The sequence below is a fragment of the Saccopteryx leptura genome, chromosome 5, assembly GCF_036850995.1.
Source record: "Saccopteryx leptura isolate mSacLep1 chromosome 5, mSacLep1_pri_phased_curated, whole genome shotgun sequence".
In the NCBI taxonomy this organism is placed as follows: domain Eukaryota; kingdom Metazoa; phylum Chordata; class Mammalia; order Chiroptera; family Emballonuridae; genus Saccopteryx; species Saccopteryx leptura.
This window is the reverse complement of record NC_089507.1, coordinates 181,700,979-181,724,623: the sequence shown is the minus strand read 5'-3', so window position 1 is coordinate 181,724,623 and position 23,645 is coordinate 181,700,979. Positions and strand designations below refer to the sequence as shown.

Sequence of the window (23,645 nt, the reverse complement as noted above, 5' to 3'; positions counted from 1 at the left end):
AAGCCAGCACTGGAACCCAAGCTTCATAAATGTTTCTCATTCCAAACTGTACCATTCTTGTATAAGTATCATTTTTATTATAAAAGACAGGAAACATGACAGCCAGAGGGTGGCCAAGTAGCTTAGACTCTGTTCCTACAATTAACAGATTGACCTGAAACCATCTAGGGTAGAGACAGGTCACACAGATTGGGGAGCTTGGCAATTACAGAAAATTCAGAAAAAAATAAAGAAAAAAAAATACAATTCAAATTTGTAACATTTTAAAAAGATTATAGCTGATGTCCAATCACATGACTCACTTCCTATCAACTTCACCTACAGCTTTAAAATTATCATGCAGTGTTTGGAGGTGTGAGTTTAAGAAATAAAAATGTATAAAAATGTCTGAGAACTTTTGCTATGAAGTGTCTCTTATACTCGTGGCTTATAACCCTAGATCCTAGCATACTACTATCAAATAAATCATGTTCAGACACAGGGATGTGACATAACTAAATAGATGCCACTCAGCCAGGGCTGAGCTATAATCAGAAATGATGGTCTGGAACACTGTGTTGAAAAAGACCAAGAGGGGGTGCCTGGCTTCAGCATGGTCGGTCACCAATCGTCCCTTTGACCTCAGAAAGGGCAGTCGCAGTGTATAATTGGCACTTGCCATCTCTCTGCAACTGGTAGGTACTAAATTAACCTTTGATGGAATGATTCAGGCTGGCACAGAAATATAACCGACAGAATGGTTTTCTCCCTTACCCAATTTTCTGAACCCAACACAACCTTCCCCAAAGCAACTCATCCTGTGTAACATTCCATAAGAATATTCTTTTCAAAAAAGAAAATGATGACTTCTATCTTAACTATTTTAATTTTCAAATGTGTTCTTGAAAGTACAATTTTAAACTAGCTAAAATCTTCTAGCTAGAACTAATTAATGCTTAACACAATAAAATTTTTCATTGTCAGTGATAAAATTTCTCAAGTGTCCAATTGCCTGAGACACAGTCATCGTGAGTCAGATGAACATGAGCCCTGCCTCTTAGGTAGCCAGTGACTCAAGGCACAATCTCCACTTTAACCAAGAAACAGAACTTTTCCCAACAATCAAGTCTTTTCAAAGATCCCCATCCATCATGACTTATTTCAAAGATTATATGGTACCACAGATCAAAGGGTGGCCTCTTAATACATTATATTCTACTATTGTAAATGATTATGGAAGGGACGGTAGGGTCCAAGTCCAAGCCCACAGCTCTGGGAAGACCCCTGTTATGAAAGGGTGAGTCTGTCCTCCAAATGACTTCTGCTTGGCACAAGAAGAATGAGAATAGAGCAGCCTTCTCATGAGTGTAGGATGCATTTATTAAAAATGTCCCCTGAGATGAAATACTTAGCCTGGTATTTTCTTCAATAGGGTCTGGAGCAGGAGGGAGGAGAATGACTGAGGGGTATAGAGGAAATAAACTTGACCATGAGTTAATAATTGTTAAATCCGGGTGTTGGATACATGAGTTTACTCTTCTCTTGTATATCTTTGATATTTTCCGTAATAAGAAATAAATTTTAAAAGCATGGAGCATAAAAAGAGGCAGTGGAACAGAACTAGGACTTCAGTTCAGTGCTCATGAAACAGTTTTAGTGTGCAGGCAGCTGAGAAACGCAATGTCATATAAGGAGGCAAGAGACGTCCAAATCACTACAAGGCTCAGTGTAGACAGAAAAAAACACACACACACACACAGCAAGGAAAGCTAATATTTTTAAATAGTCATGGGTTTAAGGCCCTGTTTTATGTGTTTTGCAGGTGTTAATTCAATTAATTCTCATCATAATTCTCTAAAATAGATATTGTCATTATTATCCCTATTTTGGAACCTGAAGCACAGAAAGGTTAAGTAAGTTGTGCAAGGTCACACAGCTAATAGGTGGTGGAGGCAGGATGTGACACTGGTGAGGTGGTTGTGATATGTACTGCCTTAGAATAAAGATGCTTTGGAGAGCATAGAGAAATGCAGAATTACCTCTGGCTGGGTCAGTTGGGATGGGCTTCCTTGAAGAGGTGGCACTTTGTCTAGGATTTTAATGAAGGTAACAGGTAGAGTTGGTGGGAAGAGTGTATTCTGGAGTGAGGGTACAATATAGGTGAAGAAGGAGAGGCAGGAAGTGTAGACAAGTTCACGAGGTGGCCTGGAAAACTGGTCTGCAATTAAGAGACTGATGTGTGGGGCAGCAATCTAAGAAGACTTCATGGAAGAATGAGCATAAAAGATTTGGACAGGTTGCTAAGAGAAGGAGAGATTCTGTGGTTGGGTAGGAACCTGGACCAGAGGCGCAGACAAGGACCACCCTCCCTTTGCAGTCAGGAATGTTGCTCCGCAAAGGCTCTGAGAGCCTGAGCCTGCCTTTGTCAGGGGTCTCTACCAATCTGACGTGAGTCTCTGGACAGCTACGCAAACACAAAGATGTGCCATGTTCTCTCCTGGCCGTGGGCATTGTACTCGATGCCCCATCTCTGTTCGGCAGCCTTGAGTCCCATGAGAAATGCTCATTTCAGCACGACTCCGACAGGGCTGACTGATGCCGACCGGCAAAGGGCTTGCTGCTATAGCTGCTCCAGTTATGCGGCTGCCAGAAGCCGGTTAGCACAGGAAGGGGCAGCAGCTCTCCATCACGGGCTTCTCATTACTGCGGAAAGTAGGAAATGAAATGCACTACAAAGGGCTCTCTCAAGCAAGCAAATAAAATGTTCCCCTTGGGTGGGAAACCAAGTTTAAGAGCAATGTGTCTCTCTTGAGCTTTCCTGACATCTTATACCGGCATATCATCCCCTCTGTACTTACTTGTTAGCTTGTTTTCCTTCAAGTGTACATTTATTTAAGAACCTATTTAAAACTCCAAACCAAAGACTTTGTGAGAGCAAACACCATATATATACAGAACTGCTTCTAGTAGATATGTGTATTAGAATTTCTTGCCCTGTGCTTAATTTGATTTTACAGGATTATTCCTTTCTAAGCAGAGCAAGTGTATTTATTCTACTGTGAACCATTTAATAATTACATGCAGTATCTGAGCTCTGAGGATATCTTTGAAACAGTTGAGAAATTTGCAAAAAGAGTGTAACTACCTCTTAGTTTACAATCAGAGAAATACAGATGGCCAAGCAAAATAATAGTAGCGATAATAACCCAAATTGCAAAAAGATTTAAAAAATATAACACACATTTAATGAGCATCAACAATGTGCAAAACATATATAACTGACTTGCTCTGAGGTATCAGGATCTAGTGTCGCATTTTTTTCCTTTGCTGGTATTCAGCAAATATTGACTGGCTGGTTGATACATGGATGACATACCTTCTCAGCTATGCTGAGATTCTGAGTGGCCTTCACATCTGTCCATGTTAGAGCTGCCTGCTTAGCCCAAGATCTGCAGCCCTTGCTTTGTCAATAATCTTACGGCGTAGCTTGGCTTTAGGTCAGTGTTTGGCGATGCATTGCAGATCTGTATTCCATTACTGAGCTGCTGTCCATAAAAGTCCCTCTTGCATAACATTTCTTTGACAAGCACTCACCACTGAAATGTCATCCCTGTCATCAGCAATATTTATGGAGCATCACGGGGTGCAGTACGCTCCATCTATGAATCCCTACAGAGTAAGAGATTCCGGATTAGATGCAACTCCTGGCTGCAAAAGTTTACAATAAATCCAGGAAGAGAGGAGACATTTATTACTCCAGCAACCAAAGTGGGGAGAGGGAAGGAGGAAAAATGGATGAGGGAGAACATTTATCTCTGTGTAAGTTCATTTGATTAATAGCATTAGTTAAACCTTCAAATAATATTTTCAGCGATTAACATTTTTTCTTATTAAAAGTCATACTTCATTTTAAAGGACTCCATGTGACAAGCCAAAGAAGAACATGCGAGGAAAATGGCCCCTCTGGTTGGTTATTTGCACACTGATGAGAACTGGTACTCTACCATGGTGACACTTAATGGTTTAGAAATAGACAAACATCCTTCCCTCCTGTCTTTATAGATCATTCTGAAACCACCTTCTGGATAATAAAATTCAAACTGCTTTCAAACCTAATCTAACTTTTTCTTTCATGTGAGCTTTGAGAATACAGTAGTCCCCTCCTATCCATGGCGGATACATTCTAAGACCCCCAATGGATGTCTGAAATCACAGATAGTACCGAACCCCCTACACAACAGGTGATTTTTCTATATGCACATTACTTATGATAAAGTATAATTGATAAATTAGGCACAGTAAGGAGATTAACAACAATAACTAATAATCAGATAAAACAATGATAACAGTATACCATAATAAAAGTTATGGGAACATGGCATGATTAAGTACAATACGTGTCTCTTAATCACAAGCACTGTGGCACCTCAACAGTCGATCTGACAACGCAGACGGCAATGCTGGTCAAAGGGATGAGTCACTTTTGAGTGAAATGGAGCAGAACAGCAAGAGATTTTAGAATGGCACACAGTTTAAAACGTATAAATTGTTTTTTTTCTGGAATTTTCCATTTAATATTTTCAGACTGTAGTTGACCATTGGTAACTAAAACCACAAAAAGCAAACCCACAGATAAGAGGGAATATTGTATCTCATAAGCCAATATTTGCTCAAAGGTTGCAATAAACCCTCCTCTTTCTAAATCAGAGCACAATGAAATACAACAGAGCTTGATTTTGTTAGCTATTTAGGGCCATTGGAAGAAAAACACAAAAAATGTTTTTTGCTGTATTCCTAATCCCCTCCCTGGATTAGGCAAGCCTTCATTATTTAAGGTTTCCCTTCACGGCTAAAAGAAATAAACATAACATAGATTTGGGGGTTATGAGGAGAATTATATCAATTATAAAAGAATTATGTATGTTAATATAATTACCTATATGTTGGTGTAATTATTTCCACTTTGGAAACTAATATGGCAATAAAACTTTGGAAACTAATATGGCAAACTCAGGTGGCAGTAATTCTTAAGAGAGAAAAATGCTGCAGTTTATGATGGACAAATGTAGTACTGTGTTAACTTGGTATGAAATAAGTGATGCCTGAATCAGTCTCTTCTCTCTGTAAAATGGGAGTAAAACTCCACCTTGAAGGTTTGTATGAGGGACTAGAGTCATGTGTACAGAGCACTTGGTACAGGGCGTGGCACATGGCAGGCACCCCAAATGGCAGCAAATATAATGTGAAGTTCAGTGAAGGGATTCCTAAGGCACCAAGTCAAAAGTTCTCCACCTAGATAGAAAATGAGGAGAATTTATGCCAAAGGAGTTAATGGATGACCCGGCCATTCACTATTTTTCTCAGACATCCACTTTCTTATCTGAGCTTTTGACAGAAACGAGGTAACAGTCAACCTAAGGTTAAAGTTTATGGCAAGAATCTGGTGCCTGTGTTTCTGAATTGCTGATTGAAAGAGGAATTCTATCCAAAGATAGTTTGTAGGCATGAGACAAGCTTGATCTATTGGGAAAATTGAAAAGCCTAGAATCTAGCCTCAGACAGCTAGAGAGCCTCTTCACTTCTCCAGAAAGCACTGGGTACTTTCCAGCAGACCTGGCCTCTCCCCAAACACAGCTGCACATCCTCACCTATTTAACCAGGACTCTTGAACCCCTAACGTCCCACCCTATAGAACTCACTGGACATTAGCCAGCATACATGGTTGATGACACACTAGCTGGGTAACATCTGCATCTCTGCTCCAATATACCCAACATTGAAGCATCTTTCAGCAAAGATATGGCTGAAAAGACTGTAACTGGCCACTGTGGAACTCTGATTATATAAGAATCAATCTGTAGACCTACGGAGACCGGAGACTAGATGCCCATAAACCTGGTCAAGTTGCCCACTGGCTTGCTGAATGAATCTGCATTATTCCCCAATATCTCTGTGAATCCAGAGTTCTAAAACACCACTATAAGATGTGGCTGTGAGATACAGAACTAAAGAGTCAATTAAAACAACCACAGGACTAATGGCCAGGAACAGAGACTAAAAGAAGAGAGATAAAAAGAGGAGGGAAAATCTCCAATCAAAATTAGCCTGCAAACCGAAATTCAAAAATATCGTTTCCCTGGCCAGTTGGTTTAGTGATAGAGCATTGATCTGGTATGTGGATGTCCCAGGCTTGATTCCCGGTCAGGGAACACAGGGAGGAGACCATCTGCTTTTCCACCCCTCCCTCTTCTCTCTCTTTCTCTCTTTCTCTCTCTTTTCCCTTCCTGCAGCCATGGCTTGATTAAAGCAAGTAGGCTCCAGGCACTGAGGATGGCTTCATGGCCTCAACATCAGGTGCTGAGAAGAGCTGAGTTGCTGAGCAGCAGAGCAGCACCCCAGATGGGTAGAGCATCTCCCCCTAGTGGCTTGCTGGGTGGATCCTAGTCACAGTGCATATGGGAGTCTGTCTCTGCCTCCACTCCTCTCACAGAATAAAAAAAAATTCTAGAAAGAAAAACACATGCAACAAAATTTAAAAAAGGCCATGAATTTATACCAGATAAAATTAATTTTATGAAAAGACTTTAAAATAAATTGTGTAAAACACCCTCACACACACAGAATAATGTTTGACCAAATATCTAAGCACCCCGTGGCCCAGCCAAGTTGAAACATAAAATTAACTATCATACTTTTTATCTGCACATTTGCTCAGAATCATAAGTGTATGAATAACATCTGTTTAAAAAGAAAAACAAATGATTTGGGAAGCATAGGCAAAAATAAACATGAATATGAGAAAGAACCAATTGCAATTGAAAAATACAGCCTCTGGAATAAAATCTCAATAACTGGGATAAAATTAAGCCTGGGTGCCATTGAGTAGATAATTAGTTAATTGAAGATAACACTATCAAAAATGTACAGCAAACATTATTCTTAATGCTGAAATTTTGATGACATATTCTCTAATGCTGGGACAAAATAAAATGTTGTCTGTCATCTCTTTTACTTGACAGTATGCCACATCTCATGGCCAATGAAATAATTATAACTCCAAGAAAAGGTATGTGACAACATTAAAGAAAAAACTAATAAAACCTAGAAAACATTTTAAAAAGGCCTGGATGAATGGAGTAGAATACTAAGTTCATGGATAAAAAGATATAACAATTAAACTCTTTCTATTATTTTATTTATTTATTTTGTGTGTGTGAAAGAGACAGAGAGAGGAACAGATAGGGACAGACAGACAGGAAGAGAGAGAGATGAGAAGCATCAATTCTTTGTTGTGACACCTTAGTTGTTCATTGATTGCTTTCTCATATGTGCCTTGATTGGTGGGGGGGGGAGGCTACAGCAGACCGAGTGACCCCTTGCACAAGCCAGCAACCTTGGGCTCAAGCTGGTTAACCTTGCTCAAACCAGGTGAGCCCATGCTCAAGCTGGTGACCTTGGGGTTTTGAACCTAGGTCCTCTGCATCCCAGTCCGATGCTCTATCCACTGCGCCAAGCATGATCAGGCAACAATTAAACTCTTAATAGCTTTTTCCCTGTGAAATTAGATTAAATGATCTTAAAATTGATATAGGAAAGCAAAGAGCCAAAAACAGAAAAAGAAGACAAGAGAAGGGGAGGAAGAAGAGGAAGAGAATGAATATAAAAAAGAAAGAAGGGAATCAAAAACATCAAGGTTGCCCTGATATTAATTGCCCACCAGACATCAAAACAGTATAAAACCATAACAAATATGAGAGGGCAGGGATAGCACAGACATAGAAAGAAAGGTCAATGAAACAGAGCAGAAAGCCCAGGAGCAGACCCCCCACACCTATATAAAAAGACATATGACCAGGATGGCAATAAAACATGAAGAAAATATAGTGTGATGACATTTAATAAACAGGGCTAGTTGTTCACATGGGAAAACAATTGTCCATCTCACATCTTAAGAGTAAATAAAATGCAAGATAATTAAGACCTAAATGCATAGAAATATTTTAGAATTAAAATGTAGAAAAACATCTTTAAATCATAAGCTAGGGATGGATTTCTCAAATAAAGCACTAAACCACAAAAAAAAAATGAAAAGATTGATAAACCCTGGACACATTAAAATTAAACACTTTTCTTCAACAAAAGTCACAATAAGCGAAGTTAAAAGAGAAACCACTGGAAAGAGGAAAAATGGCAACAGAGTAGGCGGACGTTACAACTCCCACCTCACAGAACCAAAGTGGATTACAATTAATTTAGGAACAATCATCTTGTAAAACAACTTTGGACTAAACTAAGAGGAATCTATAACCAAGCATCACCGAAGGAACCACACTGAGCTAGTAGGAAAGGCAGAGACACAGAAAGAGCTTTCCACTCCCCTCTGGGCTTCTCATAGCAGGTGGGATTACCAGAAAGTTGTGGACCCTCAGCCCTAGGACTGGAACCCCAGCCTGGAGTCCCAAAGACTAGAAGAGGTTACGAACAGTAGCTAGCTGAAAGAAGATCCGGGTTACTGTTTGCGAGAGAGACAGAACTCTCAGACCCAGACTCCATCTTAAAGGGACCATGGAGAAAACCTCGTTCACAGCCACTTACCTGGGGCTCTGGGAATGTGAAGAGCTGAGAGGACTGGAGTTGTAAGAGGAGAGTATAGTCTCAGGGGCACAGGGAGAGACTGTGGGGAATAGCCACCCTGATCCCTGTACTGGGTCACTCCCCAAACCTAAAGTGCCCATTCTTCCTGGGAGAACCAAGCTATCAAAGGGAAGCAATTACCCCACCCACCAGAGGCCCTCCTGCTCCAGTCAGTGCAGAGAGACACTTAGAAGCAGGGGAAGAATCAGGGACACAGGATTTGAGTGCTGAGGTCTGGGCTACACGCCCCCCCCACCTGCTGAGTACCCTCCAAAGGGCTATAGGGCCCCGCTGTGGCAGTGGCCATGGCGCTTGGCCCACGCAGCAGGGGGCCAATGCCCCCTGCTGGATGAAGCAGGGGTAAAGCCTAGCGAGGCAGCCTGCAGTGGCAGCAGGGGGTGGAGCTCACAGAGGCCTCCCATGTGCCCATGAGAGTAAAGCCCTGTGGGGTGAAGTGTTCCCTGCACCAGTGCAGGGTGGACCCCAGTGGGGTAAAGCATTCAGAGGCGAAGCACGGTGCCTGCAAGAGGCAAAGCATGGTGAGGGCTGCCTCGCACTTGTGTGGGCGGGGCAGGCAGCCCACATGGAAATAGCAAGGGGCAGAGCCCAAAGAAGCTTCCCTCATGCCTGCAGGGAAAAGAACATGGAGAGGCAGCCTGTGTGAGCGTGGAGGGCATAGACAGGCAGCCTGCACAGTGAAGGAGAGGGGTAGAGCCCAAAGAGGCATCCCACATGCCCGTGGGGGCAGAGCCCAGAAACACAGCCCATATGCCCATGAGGGGATGGAGCCCAGAGAGGCAAGCAGTTACCCAGGCCACAGAGCAGCCAAAGCTGCGGACCAAGAGTCCACACTGGTGCCCGAGTGCATGAGGAGGTGGAGGCAGAGGGGGGTTGGTGGAAAGACCTCATATCAGGAATAGAGAAGCCACACACACTGGACAAGAGTAGATAAAAGCCAGCCTAGGAGTGCAGCTGATAGTTACAATGGCATCAAGGCCCAGCAGAGGCAGCCAAAAATTCTGGATTGCCTATAACTCCAAGAAGGTTGTTAAGGAGCAGTCAAAAGGAGTGACCCCCACTGGTCTGCTCCAGGTTCTGGCCAGGGAGGTCCAATGCTGGTATATCCAGTGGCCAGATACAAAGATAATCAGCTCAGGACCTAACAACAATAGTTAGAGTGGTATCTAGTCTATACAGAGACAAAATGAGAAGACAGAGAACTGCAATTCAAATGAACCAACAAGAGAAATCCCCAGAAAAAGAACTAAATGAAATGGAAATAAACAAGATACCGAATGCAGAGTTTAGAATAATGATTGTTAGGATGCTCAAGGATCTTAGAGCAAAAATAGATGGATAAAATGAGCACCTAAACAAAGAAATAGCTGACATCAAAAAGGACATTCAAATCAAAAAAGAATCAGACAGAAATGACAAACACAATATCAGAAATAAAGACTACACTAGAATGAATTAAAAGCAGGCTGGATGAAGCAAAGGATCGAATCAGTGATTTAGAGGACAAAATAAGCGAAAGCACAGAAGCAGAACAGCAAAAAGAAAAGAGGATCAAAAAGTCTAAGGAAACTCTAAGAGAGCTCTGTGACAACATGAAGAGAAACAACATCTGCATAATAGGGGTTCCTGAAGGAGAAGAGAAAGAACAAGGGATAGCTAAAAACTTCCCTAAATTGATGAAGGGAAAAGTCACACAAGTTCAAGAAGCACAGAGAATCCCATTAAAATTTGAACCAAAAAGATCTACACCAAGACACATCATAATTAAAATACAAAAGCTAAGATACAAAGAAAGAATACTAAAAGCTGCAAAACCAAAGCAGTCAATCACCTACAAAGGAGCCCCCATAAAAATGACATATGACTTTTCAACAGAAACACTTGAGGCCAGAAGGGATTGGCAAGAAATATTCAAAGTAATGCAGAACATGAACCTACAATAAAGACTTCTTTATCCAGCAAGGCTATCATTTAAAATTGAAGGAGAAATAAAAAGCTTCCCAGACAAAAAAAAAAAAAAAACTCAAGGAATTCATTACAACCAAACCAATGCTGCAAGAAATGCTAAGGGGCCTGTTGTAAACAGAACAAAGAGGGGGGGGAAATCTAGTAAAAGAGGAATGTAGATTTAAAGAATAAAATGGCAATAAACAACTACATATCAATAATAACCTTAAATAAAAATTGAATAAATGATCCAATCTAAAGACATAGGGTAGCTGCTTGAATAAGAAAACAGGACCCATACATATGCTGTCCACAAGAGACCCACCTCAAAACAAAAGATACACATAGACTGAAAGTAAAGGAAAGGAAAAAAATATTTCATGCAAATAGAAATGAAAAAAAAAGCTGGGGTAGCAATACTTATATCTGAAAAAATAGACTTTAAAACAAAGGCTAAAGATAAAGACGGGATAAAGAAGGTCACTACATAATAATAAAAGGAGCAATCCAACAGGAAGATATAACCATTATATATATTTATGCACCTAATATAGGAGCACCTAAATATATAAAGCAGATTTTGATGGACATAAAGGGCAAGGTCAACAGCAATACTATAATACAGTGGTACCTTGAGATACAAATTTAATTCTTCTGTAACTGAGCTCTTAAGTCAGTCAACATGTATATCAAACTGCCAATACTGGACCTGTGCGCCAACGCACCAACTAGCAGCAGCTTCCTGAATCATGATTCATATCTCGGAATTTTGCTCAGGTCTCAAACAAAAATACGAACCAAGTCTCAGCTCATATTTTAAAAAATTTGTATGTTGGTCTGTTTGTATCTCAAGGTATCACTGTAGTAGGGGATTTCAATACTCCACTTACAGCACTAGATAGATTCTCAAGAAAGAAAATTAACAAAGAAACAGCAGACTTAAAGGACATACTAGATCAACTGGATTTAATAGATATCTTCAGAAACTTTCACCCTAAAGCAGCGGAATATATTTATAAATTCTTTTCAAGGGCTTATGGTACATTCTCCAGGATAAACCACATGTCAGGACACAAAATGAGTATCAGTAAATTTAAGAAGATTGAAATCATATCAAGCATCTTCTCTGATCACAATGGCATGAAACTAGAAATCAACTACAATAGAAAAACTTAGAAACATGGAAACACTTGGAAACTAAATAGCATGTTATCAAATAACGAATGGGTTAACAATGAGATCAAGGAGGAAATCTAAAATTTCCTTGAAACAAATGAGTATGAACATATATCAACTCAAAATTTATGGGACACAGCAAAAGAAGTCCTGAGAGGGAAGTTCATAGCATTACAGTCATACCTTAAGAAGCGAGAAAAAGCTCAAATAAACAATTTAACCCTACATCTAAAAGAACTAGAAAAATAACAGCAAGTAAATAAAGCCCAGAGAAAGTAGAAGGAAGGACATAATAAAGATCAGAGTGAAAATAAGTGACATAGAGGCTAAAAAAACAACACAGAGAATCAATGAAACAAAGAGCTTGTTCTTTGAAAAGGTAAACAAAATTGATGAACCTTTTATAGACTCACCAAGAAAAAAAGAGAGAGGACTCAAATAAATAAAAGTAGAAATGAGAGTGGAGAAGTAACAACTGACACAACAGAAATACAAAGGATTTTAAGAAAATACTATGAAGAACTGTACACCAAAAAAATTAGACCTAGGTGAAATGGACAAATTCCTTGAAACATATAATCTTTCAAAAATAAATCTGGAAGAATCAGAAAACCTAAACAAATGAGATGGAAACAGTTATCAAAAAACTCCCAACAAACAAAAGCCCTGGGCCCAATGGCTTTACAGGCGAATTCTACCAAATATTCAAAGAAGAACTAACTCCTATCCTTCTCAAGCTATTTCAAAAAATTCAAGAGGGAAGACTTCCAGGCTCCTTTTATGAGGCAAGCATAATTCTGATTCCAAAACCAGGCAAAGACAATACAAAGAACGAAAAGTATAGGCCAATATCCTTGATGAATTTAGATGCTAAAATTCTTGACAAAATATTAGCAAACCGGATACAGCAATAACATGAAAAACATCATACATCATGATCAAGTGGGATTTATTCTGGGGAGGCAAGACTGGTACAATATTCACAAATCAATCAATGTGATTCGTCACATAAGCAAAAGGAAAGATAAAAATCACATGATAATATCAATAGATGCAGAAAAAGCATTTGATAAAATCCAGCACCCATTCATGATCAAAACTCTCAGCAAAGTGGGAATACAGGGAACATACTTTAACATGATAAAGGCCATCTATGACAAACCCACAGCCAACATCATACTCAATGAGCAAAAATTAAAAGCAATCCCCTTAAGATCAGTAACAAGGCAGGGGTGCCCCTTTTCACCACTCTTATTCAGCATAGTCCTGGAAGTCCAAGCCATAGCAGTCAGACAAAAAGAAGCATAAAAGGCATCCAAATTGGAAAAGAAGAAGTAAAACTATAAATATTTGCTGATGATATGATACTGTACATAGAAAACCCTGAAGTCTCAGTCCAAAAATGACTGGACCTGATAAATGAATTCAGCAAGGTGGCTGGATATAAAATTAATATTCAAAAATCAGAGGCATTTTTATACACCAACAATGAACTGTCTGGAAGAGAAATTAAGAAAACAATCCTCTTCACTATTTTAATTTAAAAAGATAAAGTACCTAGGAGTAAATTTAACCAAAGAGGTTAAAAACTTGTACTCAGAAAATTATAAAACATTGATAAAAGAAATCAAGGAAGATACAAACAAGTGGAAGTATATACCGTGTTCATGGATAAGAAGAATAAACATCATTTAAATGTCTATATTACCCAAAGCAATTTATAAATTCAATGCAGTTTCTATTAAAATATCAATGACATACTTCAAAGATATAGAACAATTATTCCAAAACTTTATATGGAACCAAAAAAGAACACAAATAGCCTCAGCAATCTTAAAAAAGAAGAATAAAGTGGGTGGTATCACACTTCCTGATATCAAGTTATACTACAAGGCCATTGTACTCAAAACTGCTTTGTACTGGCATAAAAATAGGCATATAGATCAATGAAACAGAACAGAGAACCCAGAAATAAACCCACACCTTTATGGACAATTGATATTTGACAAAGGAGGTAAGAGCATACAATGGAGTAAAGACAGTCTCTTTAACAAATGGTGTTGGGAAAATTGGACAGCTATCTGCAAAAAAATAAAACTAGACCAGCAACTTACACCATTCATAAAAATAAACTTAAAATGGATAAAAGACTTAAATGTAAGTTGGGAAACCATAAGCATCTTAAAAGAAAACAGGCAGTAAGCTCTCTGACATCTCTCACAGCAATATATTTGCTGATTTATCTCCATGGCAAGTGAAATAAAGGACAGGATGAACAAATGGGACTATATCAAACTAAAAAGCTTTTGCACAGCTAAAGAAAATATGAACAAAATAAAAAGACAAACCACACAATGGGAGAACATATTCGACAATACTTCTGATAAAGGATTAATAACCAAAATGTATAAAGAACTTGTAAAACTCAACACCAGGAAGATAAACAATACAATCAAAAAGTGGGCAAAAGAAATGAATAGACACTTCTCCAAAGAGGACATACAGATGGCCAATAGGCAGATGAAAAAATGTTAAACATCAATAGTCATTAGAGAAATGCAAATTAAAACCACAATGAGATATCACCTCACACCAGTCAGAATGGCTCTCGTTAACAAAACAACACATAATAAGTGATGGTGAGGATGTGAAGAAAAGGGAACCCTCCTGCATTGCTGGTGGGAATGCAGACTGGTTCAGCCACTGTGGAAAACAGTATGGAGATTCCTCAAAAAATTAAAAATGGATCTGCCTTTTGACCCAGCCATCTCACTTTTAGGAATATACCCCAAGAACACCACATTACAGATTCAAAAGAAGAAATGCACCCCCATGTTTATGGCAGCATTGTTTACAATAGCCAAGATCTGGAAATAGCCCAAGTGTTTGTCAGTGGACGAGTGGATTAAAAAGCAGTTGTACATATACACAATGAAATAGTATGGGGCCGTGAAAAAGAAGGAAATCTTACCTTTTGCGACAACATGGATGGACCTGGATACTATTATGCTAAGTGAAATAAGCCAGGCACAGAAAGAAAAATATCATATGACCTCACTCATTTGAGGAATCCAATGAACAATGTGAACTGAGGAACGGAATAGAGACAGAGGCAGGATCAAAGGAACCAGAGGGATAGCGGACAGAGGGAAAGGGGATGAGAGGATGGGATCAGAGAAGGGAAAGAGATTGGTGAAATTATATACACATAACACAGTGTTATAGAGAACAGGACAGCAAATCCTGGAAAGAAGGGGGGAGGGCGTGAGGGGGAGGGGGAAGGGGGATGTTGTGGGGAACATGAGGGAGGAGAGATGCATTCGGGGGGACACTAGAATCTATGTAAACACAATAAATTAAAATCAATTAAAAATGGGGAAAAAAAGAAAGAGAAACCACTGACTAGAAGATATGTACAATAAGTTTTATGAAAAAAAAAACAGGATTGGGTGTCCAAAATATATGAAGGATGGCTACAAATCAAAGAGAAAAGGTAATAGAAAAATGGACGGAAGTTATGCATGCGATTAACAGAGGAGAGCACCTGTGTGCTACATGTGAAAAGCTGCTCCTCCTGCCTAGTAATGAGACAGATGCAAAATGGAGCAACGAGGTAGCATTTCACACCTAGTGGACCAGCAAAAATGGTAAACTTGCTGATACTAAATGTTGACAAAGGATGTCTGAGCAGCAAGAGCTCTCCCATTCTGCAGGAGGGAGTATACATCCATAAACCTGTCTTCACCCCTACATACATACCCCAGAGACACTCTCCACATGTGCCCAAGGAAACAATACACAAGAACGTTTTCTGCAAATTATTTGTAATAGCAAGCAAATAGCAAACAACCTAAATGCCTGTCATTAAGAGTATGAATAAGTAAATTTCAGCATATTTAGCAGTGAACTACTACATGGCACTAAAAACAAATGAACCCAAGGCCCTGGCCTGTTGGCTCAGTGGTAGAGCGTCAGCCTGGCTTGCAGAAGTCCCGGGTTCGATTCCCGGCCAGGGCACACAGGAGAGGCGCCCATCTGCTTCTCCACCCCTTCCCCTCTCCTTCCTCTCTGTCTCTCTCTTCCCCTCCCACAGCCGAGGCTCCATTGGAGCGAAGATGGCCCGGGCACTAGGGATGGCTCCTTGGCCTCTGCCCCAGGCGCTAGAGTGGCTCTGGTCGCAGCGAAGCGATGCCCCCGGAGTGGCGAAGCGACACCTCCTGGTGGGCAGAGCGTCCCGCCCCTGGTGGGCGTGCCGGGTGGATCCCGGTCGGGCACATGCGGGAGTCTGTCTAACTGTCTCTTCCCATTTCCAGCTTCAGAAGGATACAGAAAAAAAACAAAAAACAAATGAACCCAAATTCATGAATAAACCTCAAAAATACAAATGAATAAAGCAAATTTTAAATAGATCATATACTGTAAAACATTTATATAAAGTTTGAAAACCAGCAAATGGTGTCATATCTATATATGCATATCTGATTATAAGGTAATCGCATAAAAACATGCACAGATGGGTGTTTCGATTGTCAGGCTTAGTGTAGAGGTCAGCTCTGAAGTGTAATGGCTTCAGGGAGGACTTCAGTGGTATCTCTATATATTTATTTTATTTAAAAACATATACCAATATAAAGCACATGAATGCGCCCTGTAATTACAGGTTCTTTTGGTCTTGATAATACCTAAGATGTCTTGAGTGGTCATGCACAGAATTTTGTGTGTTGCTTTACTCAAATTTATTCTACTTAAATGTTAATCTTGCCTGACCAGGTGGTGATGCAGTGGATAGAGTGTCGGCATGGGACACAGAAGACCCAGATTCGAAGCCCCAAGGTCACCGGCTTGAGCACGGGCTCATCCAGCTTAAGTGCGGGCTCAATTTGCTTGCGCACAGGGTCGCTGGTTTGAGCATGGGATCATAGATATAACCCTATGGTCACTGGCTTGAGCCCAAAGATCACTGGCTTAAAGGCCAAGGTCCCTGGCTTGAGCGCAAGGTTGCTGGCTTGGCTGTAACCTCCCAGTCAAGGCACATATGAGGAAGCAGTCAATGAACAGCTAAGGTGCCACAGCAAAGAATTGGTGCTTCTCATCTCTCTCCCTTCCTGTCTGTCTATCCCTGTCTGTCTGTCCGTGTCTCTTTCTCTCTCTTGCTAATATATATATATATATATATATATTATCCAATACACCCTCACAGAAACTCCCAGATTAATGTTTGACTAAATAACTAAGCACCCCCTGGCCCAGCCAACTTGACACATAAAATTAAGTATCACACTTTTTAGTTGCACATTTCTGATAGGCAGGAATAGATGATAGTCAAAGGTCATGGTTAAGAGCAGAAGTTTAGAAGCAGCAGACCTGAGTTTGAATTCTGGTTCTTACTCCTATTGAGAAGCGACTTAATTCTCTCATGCCTCAACTCTCTTCTTTAAAATAAGGATAATAGGACTTCATTGCGAGGATTAAATAAAATAATGCATGCAGCACTCTCAGCACAGTGACAGTGTCTGGCCCTTGGGAGGTATCAATAAATGATACTTGTTATACTCACATGGCTCGGTATACTTACTCTATGACTTGAATAGAGCACATATAAGAAAACATGCTTTGGGCTGGGAAGGACAATGGTGATGATCAGTACTCTTGCAAGGCCAGCAACCTGGAAGGAGGGGTGTGCCTGCACTCTCCCTGGAGTTCTCAGGGGCAGGAGAAGGGCCTCAGGTTTTCACTGGACATCTCCACAGCAACTGCCGTTGTTTGAGGAAGCCAGTACAGTCATCACAACAGTCCCGGTTTGAACCCCATCCCCCTAAAGGTTAACAATGTATTGTTCCTCTAGCCTTAATCATCCATTGTATCAGTTATCTATTGCCAAATATTGCTACCTAACAATCATCCCAAAACTTAGTAGCTTGAAACAATAAGCACTGACAATTGTTCCCAAGTCTGTAAGTGAGCTAGACAGTGCTGCTGCTCTCGATCAAGCTCAGCTGCATGGTCAGCTGGCAGGTTGGCCAGGGGCCTTGCTGGTTTAGAACAGCCTCTCTCATATGTCTGGAGGATGGTTCACTATCAGCTGAGGTTACAGGCACAAAGGATTGCATGTCTTTCATCATCCAATGTGCAAGCCTGGACTGGGCCACTGGGAGCCTGGGCAGGGCTTCAAGAGGAAGGAGAAGCCGCAAGTGCTCCTGAGGATTCAGTTCATTTCCACCGCATGCTTTTGGTCAAAACAAGTCTCAAGGAAGGAAGAAATATGCTCCACTTTTCATGGGAGGACCAAGAAAATCTATATTCAAGGATGTGGACCTAGGAAAGCAGGAGACTGGACCCATTTGGGAAACGCTCCCGCCACTTCCTCCGACCTTTGTTAGAAAGAGGCCAATCAAACAACCATATTTGTCCCTCACCCCCTACAACTATTTCCACTTCTGACAGGCAAGAGACAAGGTACTGAATGTTTTAAGAAAGCAAAGGGATCAAATGAAAATAGAATTGAAAAAGTATCTTTCTGGCACTTCAGGAGTGAGCATATTTTCCCAAGACAATCAGGAAGGCAGGATTGAGGGAGAGCATTCAAGACAGCAGGAACAGAGCTCACAAAGGCCCGGAAGTGTGAAAAGGTAGTGTCCTGAACAACTACAGGAAGCCCTCACTCATTGCTTATAATCCATTAGCATTGCCTAATGTAGCAATAAAATGTTTCTTTCCATATGTCCCTCTAGGGAGCCCACGACATTGATCCCCCATGTAAAGGCCAAAATCAAGGCTGTGGAAGCATCTAGTGTCATTAATTTGCCCAAGCCAGTTCACATGCATTTGACCTCCAGCCATTAGTGAGCAAGCAGTTTTAGGGCAGAGACAAGCTTAGCACCATTTAGGAGGGTGGTGGGTCAGTATTTAAGCACTGGTCTCTGACCTGACTCAACCACCTTCTTGCTGTGCACTTTAGAGCCAGCACCTCTAAGACTCAATTTTGACATCTTTGAAATGGAGCAGTACCTGCCGATAGCCCTCCTTTGAGGATTAAAGCAAAGGAGGCAATAAAAGCACCAAGCGCAGGAGCTGGTGGCTAGTGGTCGGCCTAGTTGCTGAGTCTCCAGAGCAGGGTCCACACACGACATGGTCTCTGTCAGGACCTCTGTGTTCTTCACGAATATCAGTACTGACGGGCCCAGGCAAGGCCTAATTGCACATTGCAGGTCTCAGAAAGGAGGTCTTGACAGGGCTGGTTATTAAATAATAAGGAAATTAGTGCTCAGTCAAAACAGACATTCATTTTTAAACTTTTATTTAAAAATTATTTGTTCAGTATGAGCCAAACAGCAAGCAAAGAAGTCACATTTAATTAGTAGCCATTAAAGTTTCACTTTTTAAAATATGTGTATAAATATAAAGCATATATATACTTTATTTATGGTATATATTTTATATAAGTACATATTTAAATATATGATATTTGGGTGCCTAGATAATGTATAGATATATATTACATATAAATATATAAGTATATAATTATGAATATATAAGTAGATATAAGTATAAATATATACTTACATATATACATTAAATATATATGAATCAACCTAAACGGGTATATATATCATGTTATATATAGATAAATGTGTATGTGTTTTCATGCTATTTTTCAACATTTTAGTTATCAATTTCGTCAGCATCTGGAATAAGAAGGTAGCAGCCATAAGCCATGTCCATGACACTCTTCCCTGAAGTTAAACCAAACCTAAGCACCTTCTCAAGAACTCAAATGTAGTTTACAGCAGACTGAGACATGGAGATAGTGGTTTTCTCAGCACAACAAGTTTTTACAGATTTTTCACCATGGGGGCCAACTTCTATAGTGACTTTGGGGTTTACTTGGACACAATATACAGATTTGATTCTTGTTTCAAAGGGAATTTGGAGCTCCAGAGATAGGTGGCTTTTATGGAGGCAGGATTTACTTCTACTCATACAGAGAAAGAAAATGCGCATGTGTATGCATTTGGTGTCTTTTTTTTTAAGGAATAGTGCAACAGCTTCACTTGCCCCGAGAGGATGTCACAGACAGTAAACTAGTCAACACTGCAGAAATCAAGACTAGGGCCCTGTAGCCAGTCAGTCCTACACCCACATTCCCTATTGTGCACCACGGTTTGAGTAAGGAGCAGAAAAGCCAGCCCTCCTCACACTGGCCCTGCAGCAAGCCGTGCTCACACTGTGTCGGCTGACTTGGTAATGCGGCCATCGAATCCCTTATCTGCTTCACAGACCATTAAAACGGATTTTTCAAGGTCAGGACTGCTAGTTTCAGATGACTTCCACAGCTTGAATGCTGTTTAGGGTTAAAACACAGCATTCTGATTGACTTAAGAGTTTTTATGCTAGCTTCAGTTCTCTATTGCCCTTTAACAAACTACCCCAAAACTTAGTGACTCAGAAGGACATTTATTGGTTCACAGTCCTGTAATGTGGGTAGGTACAGCCCATCTCTCTGTGCTAGCTGCTGACTGGTGTGATCTGACTGGTCGGGAGGAGAAAGGGGCCTCCCCCACCGCAGGGGGGGGCATCTCATCCGGCGTTGGAACATGAAGTTGCTGGGCTCTCTCCGCGTGCTCTCGTCCCATTGAGGGCTAGCTCCTGCTCCTCTGTGTGGCTCCTGCCACCAGCTGATGGAGGCAGAGGCTGCCAGGCCTCTTCAGAAGTGGTTCATCATCCCTCCACTGCCTGTTATTGGTCAACCCAAGTCACCAGGCCAGTTTTAGAAGAGTCAACACACAATTTTAAAAGAGGGGGAAACACACGTAGGAGTGGAGCTATTTGGATCCCATAGAATAAAGGAAGAAAAAAAGAGAGAAAAAATAAAAATAAAAAAATTAAAAAAAAAGAATAAAGGAAGAGAGAGCAAGCAAAAGGGAGAAAATCAATGGAATTACAGTGTCTGCTGAAGAGGACATTCTAGAACCGTGATGGTGAACCTTTTTATAAAAACCACCCACTTTTGCAGTGCTGGTCAACCTGGTCCCTCCTGCCTACTAATGGGCATTCCAGCTTTCATGGTGGGGGTAGCGGAGCAACCAAACGGCTCAGCAATTGGCCCAGCATGAAAGCTGGAACACCCTCTAGTGGGCGGGAGGGACCAGGTTGACCAGCACTGCAAAAGTGGGTGGTTTTTATAAAAAGGTTCGTCATCACAGTTCTAGAACATGAGCCCTATCAAGGCCTTGCTCAGATTTTTAAGGTCAGGCAGACCTCAGAACAACTATCTAATGAATGCCTGGGATTTTGAATCTGGTCAGCCTCAACGGGTCTGTTGACTCCTTGAAACTATATGCAAAATGTTGCCAGTACATGCTTTTTCTCATTCCTGGAGGAAAGTGGAAATCTATAGCATTCAGTACAACCTCAAAAGAGTCTATGATCCAAAAAAGGGAAGGAACCATTATTCCATAACTGACAGTCAGCACTACACCCCAAGGGATGGACGAGCCTTGAACTTAAGCACCAGCCCACAGTTTTAGTGCTTCAAAAAATTCAGAGCTCTCCCAGACGGCACAGACCTATCTTACACTGGGTTTCATTTTCACCAGAGACTGTGAGCGCGTTCTGTACAGGGAGATACTTCAAATTTTGAAGTAAAGATCAAATTTCAAGGTTGAAATGTTCTGAGAAGCCTCTTTTGGTAGAATAAGCCAAGGTCGAGAAGGCACTGGAGGGGGCAGAGAAAGAAAAAGGATTCTGGGAAACACAGACTGAAGATCTGACGGGCCAAGTACTGGCTGGGGGCTAGCTAAGCCAGTGAAAAGAACCAAATTGCTTCTGACTGATAAAATTTAAGGAGCCTCCTCCAGAGCCTCCTGAAACTGTATCTAACTTGTGTTTCTTTTTCTCTACAGCCATGGGACCCGATGTGCAGGGGAAGTTTCTGCCGCAGCCAACAACAATATCTGTGGGGTCGGAGTGGCATACAACTCCAAGGTCGCAGGTGAGCAGCCCCTGCCAAGCAGCAGGCTCCATTCTGGGCACCCAGCCCCAAAACACACCACCCCCTTGGCTCCCAGCTGGCCAGGGCCTGGCAAGTTCTCCCACAGCGGCAGGAGATCTGGGACTCAGATTTCACAACAGTGGGGGGAAATTTTATCTTAACCTATATGGTGATATTCAAAAACTGCTAAAATTTTTATTTAAGTATCATATACATACAGAAAGGTGCACAGATCACAAACATATAGCTGAATGAATTTTTACAAATGGGCCAAGAAACAAAACATGACCAGCACGCCAAAAGCCCTCCTTCTGTCCCCTCAGTCACCACCCATGCACACAGGAATAATCACAATCCTGATTTCTAACAGCAAACATTGGTTATTGCCAATTCTTTTTAACTTTATATAAATTGTCTGTACTCTTTTGTGTCGATATCAAAAACATTTTAATGAGGCTCAGAGGCTGTAGAAGGTAAGGCGATGTGTATACATTGTTATTAACATACTCAGAATCTTTCAAATGATTTTTTTTGTTGTTGTCTGTATTTTGTACAATGCATCTCAGCTTTCAGAAAAATATATTCTACCTAGAACCTTTTTACTACATATGTTCCACAAGCAGGCTATGTAATAATTTCATCCTTACAGAAGACTAGAAATGAGGATGGCAAGTCACTAGAAATTTAGAAACCAAAACCTGCCCCCGCCCCGGAAAAAGAGAGGGAGAGAAAGAGGATAAAAGAGTGTGGTTCACAATCTTTCAACAATGTGAGGGAAAATGGAGCGGCTCCTGCCTCATTCCAAGTTTAGCATCAAATTGGTTCTTAATTTATTTAGGCTGACTCACCCAACCTTGTTTTTCTTTTTCTACAACTGTCTTGATATTTTCCCTGGCGATTTAATGGAACCATAAACATATTTGTGCTGACACTTGCCTTTCTGGGGACCTAAATAAAGCAAGAGCAACTTGTACAAACCTACCATTAACCTCTTTCAACACTGTTTTTGCTAAGAGGCTTGCCTGAGCTAGGTGCTGAATTTCACAAAGGAGTACATCTGGGCGGTTCTGAAATGTAAATAGAGGAGGCTTTGTCCCTTGGGTTTCAGCTCTCTTTACTTTGTGTGCATCCAAAATGCCAACATTAAAATGTCAGAAGCCATCCTGAGACCAGGGGAAAGAATATCACCCAATTAATATTTTATAAGCTAGGTTTGTACCTCCGGTGGCAGCTGAGGTGAGGTGGGTTCTCTATTCACAAGACAGAACTGGAGGCAACTGAAAAATTCAAACCTGAGTTTCTCATTCATAATGATCATCTTCAAAATAGTTTTGAAGGCTTTTTATACCCAAAGCAACTGGTCTTTTGAATAAAGGATTTTTTAAACTACTGCCTGCAGAAATTAAGGGTTAGAGCAACTCAGGGTGCTTTGGAGGTTTATTAGGGTTCCTTTCCCCCTTGTCTCTTCTGTCTTCTTCTCTGTTTTGTGAACTCTGAAAACATCTGAGCTGCTCATCAAATGTACCCAGTTCTCTTGCTCTCTTCATTTAAATTACCTAAAAGCAAAGCCAGAGACAAAAATTTGGGTATGTGAGAGAGTTATAAAGTATGTTACTTTAATCCACGGGTTACATAGAGACACCAAGGCAGGATACAGAAGAAATTTTAGGAGGATATTTATTAATAAGCCAGCTACATATGACTTACATGGGGTAAGTCAGCAGCAGCAGGCTCCATTCCGGGCACCCAGCCCCAAAACACACCACCCCCTTGGCTCCCAGCTGGCCAGGGCCTGGCAAGTTCTCCCACAGCGGCAGGAGATCTGGGACTCAGATTTCACAACAGTGGGGGGAAATTTTATCTTAACCTATATGGTGATATTCAAAAACTGCTAAAATTT

The 23,645-nt window shown here is 40.9% G+C and overlaps 1 protein-coding gene across 1 annotated transcript in view; it reads left to right on the top strand.

The window, feature by feature from the left end:
• PCSK2 (proprotein convertase subtilisin/kexin type 2) overlaps positions 1 to 23,645 on the top strand; it is a 349,800-nt gene that overhangs the window by 257,695 nt on the left and 68,460 nt on the right. The window contains exon 7 of the mRNA XM_066387098.1: positions 21,657 to 21,745. Within this exon, the coding sequence (XP_066243195.1) occupies positions 21,657 to 21,745 (89 nt within the window). The remainder of the gene's footprint in view (positions 1 to 21,656; positions 21,746 to 23,645) is intronic.